At 46.1% G+C, this 18,284-nt stretch overlaps 1 protein-coding gene across 2 annotated transcripts in view; it reads right to left on the reverse strand.

Moving 5' to 3' along the window:
* Positions 1-18,284, reverse strand: part of GRM7 (glutamate metabotropic receptor 7) — a gene marked incomplete at its 3' end in the record, with an annotated part of 304,230 nt that overhangs the window by 113,120 nt on the left and 172,826 nt on the right. For both annotated transcript variants that reach the window (XM_082004663.1, XM_082004662.1), the window contains exon 5: positions 1,222-1,362. In XM_082004663.1, coding sequence (XP_081860789.1) covers positions 1,222-1,362 — 141 coding nt within the window. The remainder of the gene's footprint in view (positions 1-1,221; positions 1,363-18,284) is intronic.

The following is an 18,284-nucleotide window of genomic DNA, read 5'->3' on the forward strand; positions in this document are numbered from 1 at the left end:
ACACGTTCTGGCTGAAGCTCATCCGCTGCAGTTCAAGCCCTCCGCAGACGCCCCAGCCCCACGCTACAGACCTTCACGTCACAAACACAGGCTCACCAGGGACCTGGCAGATCGAGGGCAGACTCCCTACATTTTTTGAGTTTTAGAAATATTTTTTCTAGACGGGTACCTTCAATCTAATACCTTAATTCAGCAGAGGATCATTAAAGTGGCAATGCTGCTATTGTCCCTGCGGATCATCTGGTAGCTCTTGGTCAGGCCCACGTCTGACTGACTCCAAGAACACGCGTCTCGCCCATCATTTCCTTTCAAAATAAACTCTTCACGTTTAATGAAGTGTATCACCCCGCACCACGGCGACGGTTGTGCTGAGAAGTGCAGAACTCGGTTAAAAACGAAACCACCCCCATCGTTACCTGGGCATCTCTGTAACTAAAAACAACTCCTTGAATCTCCATGTGATCAGAAACAGGAATTCCTGGAAAACACGGTATTTCAAAAGGTGTGCAGTAAATGCTCGTAAAAGGAAAAGAGGAGTGCATCTGTCAGCCACCAGAACATACCTGAGGTCAGACAAGATGCTGCTAACGGTCATGAACCTCAGTTCATGCGCTGCAGACAGCGCATTTTCTGTGCTACTGAGTTGGGGCCGCAGAAATTTATTTAACCACAATTTCTTAAATAACATTAGCGAGAACAAAAATCTGATCAACAATTTTGCACTATCTAAAATGGAAACACTTCACTCTGGGCTAATACTTTCCTACAGGTGCGTTTCCTTCACAAGCGAAGTTCAAACACACACGGTTGGTATATGACCATGAGCAGATGGAGCTTTGACAGAGTGGGTGGCCAATTTGCAGATGGGTGACAAGGCACAAGTTGTGGAAATATTCTCCCTCTCAAACAAACTAACAAAAGACCTCCAAGCTACCCTGCACTCAAACAAAAGTACTTCTGGGTCCTGTGGAAAATATTGACTTTCCTGCTGGATGGACAGCCAGAGAAAGGAAGAAATGGAAGAATGTATTTTCTCACTCTTTCCATCTACTTCTCTTGTCCGGCAAGGCTGATGCTGCTGTTCCATTTTCTGTACAACCTACAAAAATTCAATTTATTTTTTCAATCTGCCTCCAGTCAGGCTTCCTTACATCAGCTGTGCAGTCATTCCACTGCAGCCTGCGTCCAGCAGCATGGGGAGGGTGAAGTAAGTGAAGTTACCTGTGCATTTACGGTCTGTGTCTTCCTTCTTTGACCCACTGATGGTTAACTTGCAGTTGAAGTTCTCCTCCCAGTACTCTGCGAACCACACGTTCCTTCTGTTGTTCTCCAAGGTGCGAGAGGTAAAATAGGTATCGAACCCTGGGGAAGGAGACAGGTAGAAAGCTGAAGTCTGGCTCACACTGCACGGGAGGTACTGCAGCCTGAAAAACGAGCGCTCTGCTTATATCTTCTTCAACATCCAGCACACGTTTGCACCTCTAGCCTCGCGAGCTGACTGCGGAGAGAAAGGAAATCCGTGGCAGCTTTTATCTAATCAGCTGCATCTTGCAAATAAATTACTCTGCTACTAGATGTGAGGCATGAAGCTAGGTAAAATACATGTAAAACCGAGATTAATATATGAAAAATGTTATAAGGAAAAAAACATGGATTAGATAGTACCAATATGGAATGAAAATAAATTATATGATGCAGCTGATATTAGGCTGAGCTCAATACAACTAAATTTATAATTAACCTCTCCAGACCTCTAGAGAAGGCAGTTTCATCTAACCTGGACGTTATTAGTACACGTTATTGTTTTTGTAGCATATATTTTTCCCTTAATTTCCTCTCACAAAGGTACAGATAAACTCAGAGAGCAAAACTTTTAAGAGGTAACTGTGAAGCACCGTGATTTACCAGACGCCTGGATTAGACGTCCTGAAGTGTATGTGTGGGGAAGGTTTCCAGGTTTCCTTCCTTAGACCTGTGAGATTTAGTTTGTTACTGAAGCCAGGTAGCCACAAACAGCTTGCAGCACTGCAAGAGTAAAAATGACATACAACTCCAGTATTAAGATAATGGGGAAAAAAATTATAATCTTTAGCAGCCGAGTTGAAGGGCAGTAAAGATATCCGAAGCCCCTGAATCTTCTCTTTTTTTGAAAATACATAGTCCTCTATTCACTGAAAGAAACCACGCAACAGCTATTGAATAGATGTGTAGCAGCAACTAGTTCGTAGTTTTCATACGGCTCTTAATCATGTTCTATCTCTCTGTATCACCTCACCAACTCGCCAGAAGAGAAACACATTTTGCTTTGGCTTTATTTTTTTTTGCAGAAGTGTAAATCACTGTATATACACACACGTGCCTGTGTATAGTGATGAAAGAAAAGGTCTATCTAGAGGTTTACAAGCCAGAAGGACAAATAAAAAAACCCTTAAAACTCTACTACAAAATTATGTAGTTTATTAAACTCTGATCACAAATTAGACCTGCCGTAGTGTAGGGACTTTCTCTATCAAGTTTTCAAACTCTGTAATTCAAAACTGAGTCAAATATCCTTGACCAGTTCAGACAATACCCCTTCAAAGATCATGCTCATTTTAATGGATTTTCTCACAATACAATACAGAACTCTGAAACAAATACTTACTTTCCCAATAAGCAAAGGTAACTTCAGATCAAAGGAACACGATGTTACTAACTACCCTGGGCACCGCTGCTTCACTTGCTGCATTTAAGCACCCTTCCATCTGTTACTCTCTTTTGAAGTTGAGATAACTCCTTAGACCCTAAAGAAAGCACTGTGCACACAACCAACTGCAGATCAATAGACAGATATCCCAAGTACTGGCGCGATGGCAGAAACCTGGCCTTCGTTACTGCAATGACCGGAGCTCCCACGAGAGTACGTGCGACAAGAGACCGGGAGAATCACAGAATCATTAAGGTTGGAAAAGACCTTTAAGATCATCACATCCAACCGTCAACCCAACACCATCATGCCCACCAAACTCGGGTCAGCACCCGCCCAGCCGGGGTGAAAACGCTCCCGACAGACACTGCTGGGTCCGCAGGAGCACGAGAGCAGGGACGAGCGGACATCAGCACCCTCCCACAACAACATTTTTATTTTATTACTATCCCAGTATACTTTTGGATTTGCTTGGCAAACAAAAGATTTGCATGAGGACAAACATGTCGGTGTACGTCTACGCGCTCCTACACAAAGTCTTTTGTCTTTTTTTCTCTTCGTGGCTGACAGAAGCTGTATTCTCAGAATACAGAAGGAAGGAGTACACGGAGTGACACAGCCAAGTATTCTTGGCATGTAACACGGAAAAGGTCTGTCACCTCTGCACCAGAGGTGCCAGGAAAACAGGCAATCCCTGTTCCACCTCTTTAGCCGGGTTACAGACTCCTGGCAGCCAAAATCCCTGATTAGTTCTACAGGCTTTCCCAAAATCTGACAGTCCCTCTGAAGCAAGGGGGCTGTGCCCATTCTCTGTAACAAGCCTATTCGAATAGCAGGACATTCACCACTGTTACTAGTGCCAAGTACTTCTTCTAAGTCTTTCTAGTTATCTGTCTTTAGCCTGCAATAAGCAACATCACAGCTTTTCCTTACAGAGACAGCTTAGATTCAGTATTTTTCATGTAACCTTCCAGAACTGCAATCCCAGTTCAAGTTCACATTACAAAAGAGTTTTCCCTTTTTCTAAGAAGGTTGTTGAGGTATTCAAACTATGCAAATCTGAAACCTGAATAAAGCAGCTTAATCATAAAGAGGACTTGAAAAATGCTGATTGCACACCGAGAAGCTCAGAAGTAAGTTATCTGGCATCTGACAACTGCAAATCCATTGAGGATGCAAATCTCAGAATATCTATTTTGTCCCTTTACTTGGCTTTACGGCTTGTACCAGCATTGCAAAAGAGGGTGGAAGCACAGAAGCAGCAAGCTCTTACAGGTACTAAACCATCTCTCTATATTGCATGATCACATGGTTCCTTTTGATTTTGCAGTTAGAAATGACAGTAAATACATATTCCGTTGAAAGAGAGAAGAAAGTTCCTTGCACCATTGCCAACAATTTCTCTCGCTGAAATAGGTGGGTCAACTGACTCAATCTGGCACTCCACACAATGCAACTGAGTCAGAGGAAAACCATATGGCAGCGTCAAATTAGCATAGCAATCCATCCACTGCGGGATAAAAATAGACAGCATGTAAACAGATGTTTTCAAATAAGAAAGAAGATTAGGAGTGGGGTCAATCTGTCTCCATGTATTAGCTTTGTGTACTACTGACCCAACTAGAATATCTATTTTCCTAATTCTAAGCCTACTGTTTATGACTCGCATCCAAAGCCCACTGCTCGTAAGACACAATGTACATCACCGCCAACACTCAAACTAGAAAAGGAAGTACTGGTGTCTTCCAGAAACAGCCTGAAAGCAAAATAAAGTTTTACCTGCAGCCTCACTAGGAAACATGAGTCGGTCTCTCCTGCAACAGATACATCAGGATGCTTCAGAGTAACGACAAACCCTAAGCAACGAGCCATACCAAATTAATGCCGTCTGTTGGAAGCCAGCACCCGAACGGCTGCAACCAAACCGCGGAAACCTGCGAGCAAAGCACCAGAATGGGACAGAGGGAAACCTCAGTGGGGTATTTCAGGCTACTGCAAAATACTCGACCTGGAATATCTGAGTCAATTCCATGTACTCCATATGGCTTGTCCAGCCCGTAACATTGTTTTTGCAGCCTGAAATGAGAACTTTCCAGGATAAAACTGCAAGAAGCTGCAGGAAAAGAGTCAACCTGTGATGGCAGAGACCCCCGAGCCCCTCCTGCTGTTTTTAAGCTAAGGCAGGGACTCAACCTGGGTTTCCCATATTAGAGGGAAATCATGTAGTGAAACTCTCCCGCCACAGCTCTTCTGCTTAATTGATGACAAACCAGTGACTTACGAATGTTTCTGTGCATGGTCTCTAGAAATGACAGCACAATTTCTGCACTTCTGAGCTGAAAGTTCTTAAAGAAAATATTCATGTGGATGGGTCAGAAGAAAATTCAGAAAATACTCTTAGATTTTAGGTACATACAAGCTAAACCTGTTTTCCTGTAAACCTATGTGTATTCGCTTTACTCATAATTAAAAGAGCATTTCAAAGGGGATATTCAGTCATAAGATCCACAATGTACATACGGCTCAGAGAGAGGAAGAGTATACCTTACCAATGTGCCAAGCTAACTGACCTCCGGGAAAAGTGCTCTATAACTTAATAAGATAAAATCAATAAGTCTTGATAAAACTGTAATAGAATTCCATATGAATTACTCTAAACCTTTACAGATTTAATAACAAATAACAACATTCTCATTGATTTTTTTAATGATCCCTCTGCATTCTCAAGGAGGACTATAGATCCTTATTAAAGAGAGTACATTTTTTATCATTATTTTCTATTGATCAAGACAAGCAGGCTGACTGACAGAGGGATGGAGTTAAGTCGCAGGCCAAATTTCTACCGATTCCTTACCGGGCAGAAGGACTGAGCCCCCAGGCGCCGTTTCTGGCTGCACTGCAGACCACAGCCCCACTGCTCCCACGGAGCCGGAATCCTGGCGCAGACCCCCCGAGCGCACCAGAACTGCCCTCCTTCGCTCCGCGCCGCGGGCCAAGGAAAGCCCCCACAGCCAGGGCCGAGGGAGTGGAAAGAGTCCGACACGGCTCCACGCAGCAAGGCAGGAGCGCGCTCACACGCGCCATTTTTTATTCGGCGGGTATTTACAACTCTTACCCGAGGTGCCGGCCCGCGTGCACGGCTGGGGTACGATCCCCCAGAGGGCAAAACCGAGGGCGTTTCACTTCGTCTGGTGCAAACCCGTGCACCTCCGCTGCATTAGTGGAGCCGTGCCAGCTCGCAGCAGGTGAAATTTTCATCCAATTTAAAGATTAGCAGAGAATGCTCAGAGGAATCTCACTGCTCCTAGAATTGTTTGGGTTTTTTTCTGTTTTTTCCCCTGTATCATTCCTAAGGACACTGTCAGAGAAATTATTACGATTGTCTGAAATACACTGGCTGAGCTGAATACACACCACACTTGCTGCTCTGTGATTTGAGCCAACAAATCACCACCATTTAATTTTTTTTCCTGCCGTTATTTTCAGAAGGATAATTGTGCTAGGTGTACTTCAAAGCAACTTAAAAAAAACCCCAAAACCTAGAGGAAAAATGCACTTTTCAATTAAGAGAAAATAGGATAATTTAAAGATCTTACTATTTTTAAGTCACATTAGATATATGGTTAATAAGTAGAGCAAAACCCAAATATTCCATTCTCAGCAAATGCTGATCATTTGCTAGCATGGCGATGCTGCTACCTCGCAACCAACCTTGTCAGTGGACTTTAGGGAACCCCATGATGAGTTGCACGATTTAAATTCCTATTGAAGAACGGGTTGTACAGTAAAGTAGTTACATATCTGTATTATATAATATATATATTATACCTTGCGAGATAATGCGTAAGAATTGATGTCACCTGAGTCTATTTGGTAGGCATGGCTATAGCACTTTTTTGTCTCCCCCGAGCCACGAGCACGGCGGTGCAAACCTCCACAAAGCACAGTCGGACAGAAGGTTCACAAGCCCCTGGGCAGCGGCGTGCGGTGATGGGCAGCTCCTCTGCTGAAGGAGCAAATGAAAAATGGTCTGTGAATAGGAGCTTCTGCACCACTTGTTCCATTGTTGATCACACGTGAAAAAATACGTGGTTACACACCACGAAATACAGCGCGTCTCCTTTGCAGGTTGGCGTAGAGTGAAGGAACTCCAGAAGCCACGGGAGGATTAACATTAGCCACGTTGGGTAACTTTTCACCGGATTCAGACTGACCTGTAATTCGTTAACTCTTGGGAAAAGCCAATGCTGGCAATTGTCTCAAAGACAGACAAAACATACATTCTGTGTTCAGCCTCTTATCACTCAGGACTATTTCTACGCTTCCCATGTAGCACAAAGCTGCCCAGCAAACACAATCCGTCCTATCAAAGTCAGTGGGTTCGAGTCAGAGGGACATCTTAAATGCGTATCTAATTTTAGATACTTTTTTTTTAATCAATATGATTAAAAAACACTGAAGTTGAAATACAGTCAAACGTGTTCTCTATAATAACATTAAGCCTATGCTTAAGCTTAATCTTTCTGAACTGAAGACATTAAGACAACTTACATGCACGGTGCTAAACATAAGAGTTTTGGGTTCAGAGGCTCAGAGAATTAGATGACCCAACCAAAAAAGCTGTGTGCTTAAATGTAAAAGTAGGAATAATCACTTTTTACTCTTGTACGTGGCCAAGTACTACACTTGTGTGACAAGATTTAGCGATTTCCCAATGTTCCCCATACTTAAGAAAATTACTTTTTTCAGCAAATACCTCTAAGAGATATAGTTATTTTATGAGATTTTACAAATTAAAATAAACCTCTTATTACTTTAAACCACTGTGATTTGATTAAATCATTATTCTTACACATAGAGAGATGATACTACCTAACGGGTTCATTTATTTTTCACCCTGGGATTAATATATAAGTTAACTACATAGCGATGTAACAGACAAAAAAAAAAGGGGGGGGTGTGAGAAGAGGACAGGGATCCAATCCCACCAAAACCCAAGCACTTGGGTCGCTGCCCCGCTTCGCTCAGTGGGATACTTGGGGTGCCAGCCTAAGCACCCCGTCGATCAGGATGGGGGTCATCAGGGGTGCTTAGGTAGCTGGAATCAGGAGCCACCAGGGGAAGAGGGGAACATCCCATCCCCAGCTGCTGGAGTCAGGCTCCGCACGACAAATTGCGTTCTGCGCCATTCGCGGTCAGTCGTCCGGATGGAGAGCGCCGGCCCTGCCGCGGGATGCGTTCCAGCCTCCCCCTCCGACCCCCGGAGCCCCCCGGCACCGCGGGGCTGGGGATGCCCCGAAGGGCGGCTTGATTCTCAACCAGAAAATGAGGCATGCTGCCTTGCGGCTGCTTTTTATACCCCAAAAAGCCCCCCAAATGATTTATTTCTATCATTAATCTTGCATCTCTCCTTCCATTTATGTTACACGTTGCCCATTTTCTGCCTGAACGCATAATGCTCAGCTTCCCCGCCAGCGATGGCTGAGGGAATTGTACGTGCTTTGAAGGATAAACCAGGCTCCAAGACTAACGACGCGGTTTGCCACGGTCAGCTGCGTTACGGAAGGGGAAAAGAAAGGCAGGTTGGCAGAGGCGGCGTTTATCATGGGGAAGGCGTCAGGCACGCAGGCGGGGAAGGGACGGGCTGCGGAGGAGAAAGGCGGCTGCGCAGGAGGGCAGGGAGATACCCAAAAAAGAGCAAACCCCCAGGAAAAGAAAGAGATTAAAATAGGGGATCCAACGCTGAGCTGGCACCAGTGAAAGCGGCAGCAGCCACGGGAAGTTGCCGGTGCCTCGGAAAGGGAACGGCGGGCGGGTGGCTCGCGAGGATCCACACGGACTACCTGCGGCGGTGTGAATGAGCCGGGTATTTTGTAAGACAGGCTTCTGTCCCTTCCTGTTGACCACAGCACTAGCACATGCTGTGAAGCATTGATTTCATGCGTCAGCAGTGACTTCGAGGGCTCTGGGGTCACTTCATAAGGGAAATAATTAAGCCTAATTGAGACACAAAGTTGTTGACCTACTGCATTTCTCATGTGCCTAAAGTGTTTTCATTCTCAGTCCACATGGCCTCTGAGAAAATACAATTGACCCAATTTCATCCAAGCAGTGATTTTATCAGTTTATGGTAGTTTTATTCTTCTCTATTTTGTCTAAAGTATGTCCACACTAATGCTTGCTAGTTTTATTTACGCAGCTAGTAAATCATCACTTACTTTGATTACTGATGCCAAGTGAGTGGAAAGCAGCTACTCAGATAATTCTCTGATTTTCCTAGCATTCAAGCCAAAATAGTTTAATCCACCAAACGTTAAATCTGGGATAAAAGCATTAGGTGTGGAATGACAAGACCAACTGTAAGACAGCTAGTCTGTTTTCAAATTTTATTATGTTGCCCAAGCCACACGCTATGTAGTAATATGGGATATTTTCTTGACCTTCTTACTCAATAAAAAGGCAATAATATTAAGTGATTTTAACTTCCTTCATTCCATAAAAATGCTTTGCAGTTTTTTTTTTTTTAATAGTTGCCAATTACACCAGGGAAAAGGTGTATTTTAGTTGATGTCACTTTTGACTTTTTATATACATGACAAAGCACGTACAAAGGAAATTCAGCTTGCTATACTTAGGGCAAATGTGGGATTTTAAGTTATAAAGCTTCTATTACGGAAATAGATATATATTGGATAAGTATCATTGTTATCACTTTTATAAAATTATACAGCTGCCACAGCAATGAGATCATGACCTAGGCGGTGTCTAGCCAGTGCTGTAATAAAAAGGTTAATACATAAGTATATTATTATTCATTATTCTACATTTTATTGCCCTCAGGCACTTTGACTTTCACAGAGCTCCCATTTATATCAATATAAACAGTTAGTAGAAAACCCTAAATTTATTTCTCCTATTTATTTTTATTGCCATAGCAGTTAGGGGCCTCAGCTGAGGACGAGGTTTTCCCGTCGCCGCAGGCACCGGACACACACATCACGGAGCCCATCCCCATCCCCAGTTTTTCTTGCTGCCATGCTCTTCTGGATGGTGCCAGGACCATCCCCTCACCCGAGCAGGGGGCTGATGTTCTAACTGGAAGGGACCCACCGTTTGCTTTGTGAACAACAACAGGACCGAATCCATGCCTCAGCGCATGGAGAGTGGTTACGGGGCACAAGATGAAGAATGCTTGCGCTCCTCTTCCTCCGAAGAGCTTCGGACTTCATCATGCAGGAGGTTTTTGCATTTTCAGCCACAGGGGGACTTTCTGGGTTGACACCGGTATAAGTCACCCGGGCTGCTCAACGCGTACGGTGCTCCCCTTCCTGCCGAATACCCACTCACCCGCACGGCTCCCACGGCTGGAACGGACGATTTTTTATGAGTTGTAACACGCAGAGTCTCAGCCAAGGGAGAAACGCTGCTCACATAAGCCTGCTCTTGCAACTGAGGATCTGTATCTGCCGCAAAGCTTATCACCAGAATTGGGCCAAACAGAACAGATTTTAAAATACATCCAGAAACAGAATGTCTCTCCCGGTAACTCGTCCCTTCTGCTACCCACTTATTGGAAATGGGCTATTCATCTTGCCAGGACCTTACCCATGAAGTTACTCTTCCCCCCCGCCCCCATATCTGAAGATGAGCAAAAAGCTTTTTTTTTTTAAATAATTATCACGAGGCAACTTAGTTAATAGCTTGCCTTTCCTCTCACTTGCATACCCAGTCTTCTCGAAATTATCTGTTGCTTTCTGCTTTACTGAAAAATAGACCAGCTTCTGCATTAATCTCATCCGGCAGCAGTAAAACTCAAGCAGAGCTAAACAGTGTCACCCAGGGACATGGAGCAAAGCGGTGGCACGTCAGAGAGACGCGTCAGGATGCAGATCGCGCCTTGCTATTAATAATACTTACCCTCAAATTCTGAGCTGTTATTTGAGTTTCTCATTTGCAATTAACTAGTAAACTAAATCCCTTAGCATACATTGATGTCTTCCTCCCACCGGCTTTCTGAGTTCTTCCTTCACACCCTTTTTGACTAAATGGGAGAAGCCGCTCCACAGATGGCCTGTTTCATGTTAATAATGCAGAGCAGTAAAATCAGAGAGATGCAGAAGGTCTAAATGCAGAACATGAGAATGGTTTTCCTCCCTTTGACAGCAGCAGCAGCCAAACTGCACAGTGCATATCCTTAAAAGCACTTAAACTCAAGTCATCCGCTTGCACAGTTTAAAATGAGGATAAAAACGCAGAAATTCCTCCACATTGTAACGCAGTAACTGGAGCAATCCCTAAGACCAAGATGGTCAACAGGTTACAATCAGTAATAATAAAATTCCATCAGCACACGTAACGAACACACCAAAATCAGCTAAATGGAAGGTCGGAGCTGCCCGCGGAGCCCGGTCCCCCCAGCAGCCCGACCGCTCGCGCCCCGCGCCGCCGCCGTACACCCGCTGCAGCTCAGTGGACAAGCCAGAAGCAGGACCGACAGCGATGCTACGTGTGATCATCCTGTGATACATGACCTAAATTCTGAGCTGTAGAGTCGTAAGTAGCCCCGGCGGTGGTCAGCGCAGCCCCCCGGCCGCGCCCTTCCGGCACACGTACTTGAAATCAACTTGCAAAAACCAAATCAATGCTCGGTCACGTTGTTCTACCTTCCAGGCAAACAAAGCACAAAAGGAAATCAAAGCCCATCCTCCTCCCGCCTGCGGTGGGAGCGGGAGGACCAGGCGAGACACGAGACGTACCTGGCTGCTGCCGCGCAGCGGGGGGGCACGGGGGGCTGCTCCTTCCGCCGCCGCGCACGGGGCAGCCCCAAGCTGCCGAATTCGCCGGGTTTCAAATGCTGCTTCCTTACACTGCATCCAATTCCTTCCACGCACAGAGTTCATCTTCTTTCTTTCTCCGCATGCATTTGCCTGTGCCTCGCCGAAGTGTTACCACGTCAACAGGAATGATTGCAGCAGAGGTAAATACATTTGGGTATCCTAAAATCTATATGCACGCTCACATACTGCTACACACTCAGCCCCCCCAAGCCAGACATCGAGAGTCGCCACATTTTTTACCGTTGACATGATAACACGGGCCAGACGAAAGCAACGACGCTCTCGAAGCGCTATTTAGCGCGACGTCCCTTCCCTGCGGAGCCGCCGTTGGGGCGGGGCGCAGGGCGGGCGCCCGCGAGCCCGAGCGGCTCCGGCACGAACCGGCACGAGGCCGCCGGCGCAAGCGGCTGCACACCGCGAAGTCATGCCCACGTTGAACAGCTATATATGCTACCAATCTGACCTCCAAACTCCCCTCGAGAGGGCATCCCTAAGAAAGTATTACCTGAAAACTCCATTTTCTCTTAAGGTCTTTAAAAAAAAAAATTACCTCCTTGATTTTTGACCACTGACTTCTTGATCATAAGGTGGCTTTAATGATGCCGCCAGCCAGAGCGATATAATTGCTGTTCCCTCCCTCTCCACAGCCTTCCCAGCTGAGGCTGCTACCCAAAGCTTCAGCTCCCGCCCCGACCGTGCGCGTTAAGCGTGCCCAACCACGCGGTACTATCCAGAACAGGCGCGCAGACGCCTGTGCGAAAAGGCAAAGACGGCAGGACGATTTCCGAGGCTGGGGACCCGGCGCAATCACTCGGGCTGGCCTCGGGGCCCTGCACAGGAACACCCGCGCCGCCCCAAGCGCCCGTCCTCGAAATACCCTGCAGCTTTTAGGGAAAGGGAAAAAGCTTTCCAATTTAAGTATTTCAGGAGCAGAACACCCTCTAGGCACCCATTCCTCACCCTCGCATCACCTCTGGTTTTTTCTCTCCCTCTTGCAGGGCTACCCCCAGATCAGTGTCCCGTCAGGGATCCCGGGCAGGCCTGCAGAGCCGGCGACGGGCAGAGGCTCCTCCAGACCTCTCTCATCAGAGATGCCTTAGTAGAGATGAGTAACAGTCTAAACATAAGGAAACTTTTAAATGGCTCTCAAGTCGCAAGATAATTTGTATTCCCCTCTCTTCGTACCAACACATTAACCAAATTCATTATGGAAATAATGAGGAGATGAACATCTGTGTGGCTTCCCAAAATTTCAAGTGGCAATACTCGAGACAAGTATTCTCTCTTTAGGGATTGACACATCAGCGTTTTAAATAATTGCCAAAGCTAAAAAAACCATAATTTAAATTCTAAGGAGACATTAACGAATGAGTTCAGGTGTGATTTAGATTTTTTTTTAAAATACAGCACACTAATTTAATTCCACAAATTAAAGGTGGTACAGCATTATATTAAACTTTGTACTTGGCCCCATGTAAGTGAACTGCCTAATGCAAACTTTAACAGCGCTTGAGAAACATAAATATCTGGACTAGTGTGGTGTTACTGAAAACGACGCTCCTGAAGCGCGCCGGTTCACGTGCCGCCGCGGCGCGGCGGAGCGGCCCCGAGCCCCGGCCAGCCGGATGCCGCCCACAGGACACCCACACCACCAGCCTGGCGCGGGGTCGCGCTCCCAGCCAGCCGGGCTCCCAGTCTTCCCAGCTTTTGTCCAGCAAATCCACCGGATCCCCAGCAAAACAAACAAGCAAGCCCAAACTTCGCAAAGAGGCCATTTCGCCGCTTAGTTTCTGACGTGAGCGATCGCTTATGGCTGCTGGAAAGTCCAGAAGCCGTTTGCAGCCACGAGCGAGGCACATTCAGCAGCGGCCGTCAGCGCTGCCTGGGCAGGGGCCAGCAGTCACACAAGCCTCCTGCTCGGCGGCAACCACCCCCCGGGTTTCATTTGCCCTTAGCCCAACAGCCAGGCATTACTGCCAACAGTAACACACCAAAAAAAAATACCTTCAACACCTTTCTTTCCACAATACCCCATCATTTCCCTGTTCTCCTCGACTCAGCAGGAGGCTATAACCACCACAGAACCATGAATGTTGCAAACCAAGGGATGAAGCCAGAGAACGGGCTCTTCCCATGTCGATACCTCCGGCGACAAAGCCCGGGGCAGCCCCAGCACACCTATGTGGGACAACAGAGAGGATGTCAGTAACTTCCAGATGTCATTAGCAACTCCTTCCACCAGATCCTGAAACATTCTTCTTTGGAAATTTATACTGAGTGAAGTGGTAACCAAACTGAGAAACACAGAAACTCGAAAACAAAGATTAAAATTATTTCCTTGTTAAACGTGTAACTGAAGGCTACTTTGAATAGGTTAACCACTACAAGTACCCCAGGAAAGAAATTAGAGAGAGAAAAAAGAAATAGCAGCTTAGCTTAATTTCAGAAATATCTGTGAGAGCTTACAGCGTTGTAGATGCATCTGTACGTGCCATACTGGAAGAAAGCCAAGAAGCTCATCTACTTTACTCAGTGTAGAAAAGCAAAGATGCTGGTACCATCCCTCCTCACGGAGAATATACTGAAGCCGAGGCACTACAGGTGGCTATTATCAGTGTAATAGCAAAACCCTGACTCTAATTAGGCTTAATCATTACTCACAAGCAATTACACCATTCTGTTTTCAGTGGTAATAATCAATGTGAGGCCACTCCCTTGCTTCATACTTCATTCTTATAAATTCTAACACAATTACTTTTTGGAAGAAGAGGTAGATCAGGACCATGCACACCGAGCTATTGCTGAACCCCCAGCAGAGCCAAGAGCGCAGTATGGGCTGGGGGGCTGTTTTTCTTTTATCCTTTTTTCCCTGCATTTTTATATATTGGATTGGTAGAAACTTTTCGTTTCCCTGGCCCTTCTTTATTAAAAAGCTTGCATGATTAATCACATTATTAATTGTGTCCTAACTTAGTTAAGAGGGAGGAGAGGCTACAGGTGTAAGAAGCTTCGGTTGACTGCAGCTGGCTGCCAGGTGTAGATGGGAGCTCTTGGCTCACCTACCTGTGCACATGCATGAATTGTAAATAGAGAAAAACGGCTTTGGGCTCTTCAAAAAGCAGTTGCTGCTGCAGGAAAACAGCCCGGGGTGGCTGTGCCAGCAGTCCCTGCTCCCCAAACCCCCACCACCCAACAGCGCAGCAACAACCTGCCCTGACCGATGGAGGAGCAGAGAGCAACCATGAAAAACAGAACTATTCATCAACAGTGCCAGGAGGAGATTAGGAGAGAAAAACTTGAGAACAGCAAACCAAAGGGTTTTCTAGCAGAGAAAATGCCGATTAATTTGCCCCACCTCCCAGCACGCGCAGTGCTCAGCATCCCCGGCGAGGCGTCCTCGCCGAGGGCAGCAGCGCAATGCTGTGCTGCCGGGGAGAGATGCTCCGCAATGCACGGTACCCCTCTCAATAAAGCTGAGGGTAAGTCATCGGCACAACTGAAGGAGTTGATGGAGCTGCTCCTTTCTGGAGGCAGCGTCAGTCCGAAGACAGGTAGGGAGCTGCAGAAACAGGAGGTGGACAGAAATCCACTGAAAGCTCCATGAAGGGCATTAGCGATCATTGAAATCTCAGATGCTGAGCTTGTGCTTTCTCTTTACAGATGGACTATGTCACGTAATTGAAACAAAGACTGAACTACACTTTGAAGACATTTCACCTTAAACCGCACAGAGGGATACCTTGACTTGCAAACACATAGTTCTTCACCATCCTACAGTTATATTTCAACTATGAGATGAAAGGTTTGTGTTATCTGTCCTTACCAGGGGATCAAGGTCACTGATCTATTGACGCCTGCTTCACTTAATGAAACAGCTAGCATATGTGATTATACTGAGGATTGTTTTCTAAATTATTTTCCATTTCCAGTGACCGCTTTGGTCATTAGAGTGTTGTTGTCACACAGTCAGTCAACAAAATGAAAACACATTCCCGAAGCAGATCTGCAAACCCAGCATGAGTGAAGTCGGCACTTCAGCATTCATTCTATCATCTTTAAGGAAATTATGTGTATTATTATGTGTATTATTTCCTAAACTGTTACTTTCAAAAGCCTATAATCATTCAAGCATTAACAACACAAACTAAGAAGGAAAAAAACCCAATGAAATAAGAAAACCCTTTCAAACCTCTGTCCAGTTCCCAAGATTAGTACATTCATTTCTGTGTCTGAACATGGCTTACCCAGCGGAGCCCAGTCTGCTTCAGAAACACACAACTGGTGCGTGTTGGTGCACATGCAGCCCCAGCGGCAGCGGAGCTGGAGCCCGCAGGGATCCTCCCCGGGATGCTCCAGATCCCTGCGGCGAGAACTAGGCTGGTAATCAATATCTACTCATAGAGGAAAACACAGACACTAATAAACACAGAATACTACGGTGAATACATTTTAAATGCATAATGTAAGCATATTAATTGGCTTCTTGCAAACAGGGATGCCGTACATGCATTTTAATCTAATAAAAGGCTCAAACTTTATTTTTGCTTTGCTTGAGAGATTGTGGAGTAATATTTCTTTTCTGGCTTGCCAAAAAAGAGAAAGAATAAATAAGTCATAGAGGATTTCAGAGTTTCATTTGAACTGGCCTAGAGGAAGAATCTTTTTAGGTTGTAGTAAGAGAGTCAGAAATGCCAAAAGGAAAAAAAACAACTTGTGAGAATTTAGGATCTTTTCTTTCAATATCTTTCAAAGACAGAGAAAAACTGACCCCAAAGAGAAAGAGAAATATTAAGCAAGTTAATACTTATTACCATTTGTAAAGAGTAACAGAAAAGCTGATAAGACAAAGAAATGTTGAGATGTATGAATTCAAACAAAACAGAGAGGAAACAACGTGTTACTGTGGATACGTCAGGCTCCAAGTTATCTCGGTAGATGATTTAATGTACACGAGCGGATTACAGTGAGATTTAGCAGGCGTTCCTGAGCAGACACGTGCAGGTTGGCAGAGGAGCAGACGTGGCGGGTGCTGGACGCGCGCTGCCGCCGCTTGCGGCCGGGCAGCCGGCTGGGAAGGGCGCGGGCAGCACCGCCCGGCTCCAGGAGACCCGCAGATCACGACCCCCCGGCCGCCGCGGGGCTCAGCTGGCAGCGCGGGTCCGACGCATCTCGGCTCCTCTTTGCTACCAGGTAGGAACCTGCCCGCTTTCAAGACCGCCACGAGCCCCAGGCGAGGTGCAGGCGGGGCGGCTGCCGACGGCGTGATGCTGCGGGAGGTGCTGCCGGCTCCGGGAGCAAGCATCGCGGCCAGCAAGCCATCTTGGCGTCTGCCTCGCCCTGCACGGATGCTCCTCCACTGGGCTACACTGGTACTGGCGGATGGCAGGGTGATCCCGTTCCTTTCATTTTAATTTCTAACACGTTGATGTTATTTTAATTTCCTGTTGCAAAAAATAAGCCTTGTAGAAAAGACCGATGACTGAACCTTTTCATCACCTTACGGCACGAGCAGATTGTATTTGTACTGTGTTTCACTGCCCCCAATTTCAGTGTCTGAAGCTTCCCAAATGTAAAACACTGTAATAATTGTAAAGGAAAACGGTCACCTAGTATCCATGGACCTAATCACAAAGTCCTTACTCAGAGATCTTTCTTGAGCCCAACTTCGTCACAAACGTGAAGAAACATTAAGAGAGACCATCGGTCCTTCTGCTCAAAGAAGTGTCATTCTTCACTGCCCGTTTTGTATCATCTATGGGCAGTGCACCAGGCACTGGACTGGAAATGCTACCTACTATATTAAACTCTTTCTGCTTTGCCAAAGCAGTGTATCAGAGATGAAAAATTATCTGTTCCATTAGGAACAATCTGTGGTTCTCAGCCCTCCTGCGGAATGGCGTTTCTAAAACTAGATATTTGGGGCCATTCATGGCTATTTTTACCTGAAACGGGAAGACTTTATTTCAGAAAGCTCCTGCAATTTCTTTTTCACACTAAAAATACATGAAATATAGATGGCAAACCAAATACTCTGCCAGTGTACTTCCTGTGAATTAGAAAAATGTGTTAACTTCTTAAATTACAGTGTAAGAAATATCAGGAGAGATGCAACTGCGACGCAAAGAGGGGAGGGGAGCTCTTCCCTCTCCCTCCCCGTCCCCACAGACGCAGCCACAGATCTGGAGCCTGCCATGCTGGCAGGCGTAGGTACGATGCTTCAGATGGACCCTGGGAACCCCGCAACATCCACCCTCCCTGGTTCCCTTCTCCTGCTCCTCTGTTTCTGCAATGAACCCGCTCGTGCCCTCAGCTCCCGGTGGGAACATCCCCTCAGCTCCCGGCATCGGCGGGGTTAAGGAGGCAAACGCAACGCCAGAGCTGTGCTTGGTGTGGTCTCAGTGCCAGGACTGCTCCAAGGGAGTGGGAGAAGGTGACAAAATCTTTTCTTGACTTCTGTTTTCATGCCTGAACAGAATTCCAAACGAAGACCTTTTTTTTATGATTCCCCCTGAGCCAGCTCTGCTGCAGTGGCCCAGAAGGGGCTCGCTCATGCGGGGTCTGGCGAGGTCCCCTGAGCTTCATCGCTCCCCAGATCCTGGAAAGTCTGCCAACTTTACAAACAAACAGAAAATGAATTCCTATCAAGAAATGAGGTTTGCAACTCTGCACAGAAGCAAAGGCTAGCAGCACTAGAAAACACTAGGATTTCCTAACCTGGGGGGGGGTGTATAGGAGACCGTCATTTGCCTTCTTCACGTGCT

This window comes from Phaethon aethereus (genome assembly GCF_964289735.1).
Source record: "Phaethon aethereus genome assembly, chromosome: 11".
NCBI lineage: Eukaryota > Metazoa > Chordata > Aves > Phaethontiformes > Phaethontidae > Phaethon > Phaethon aethereus.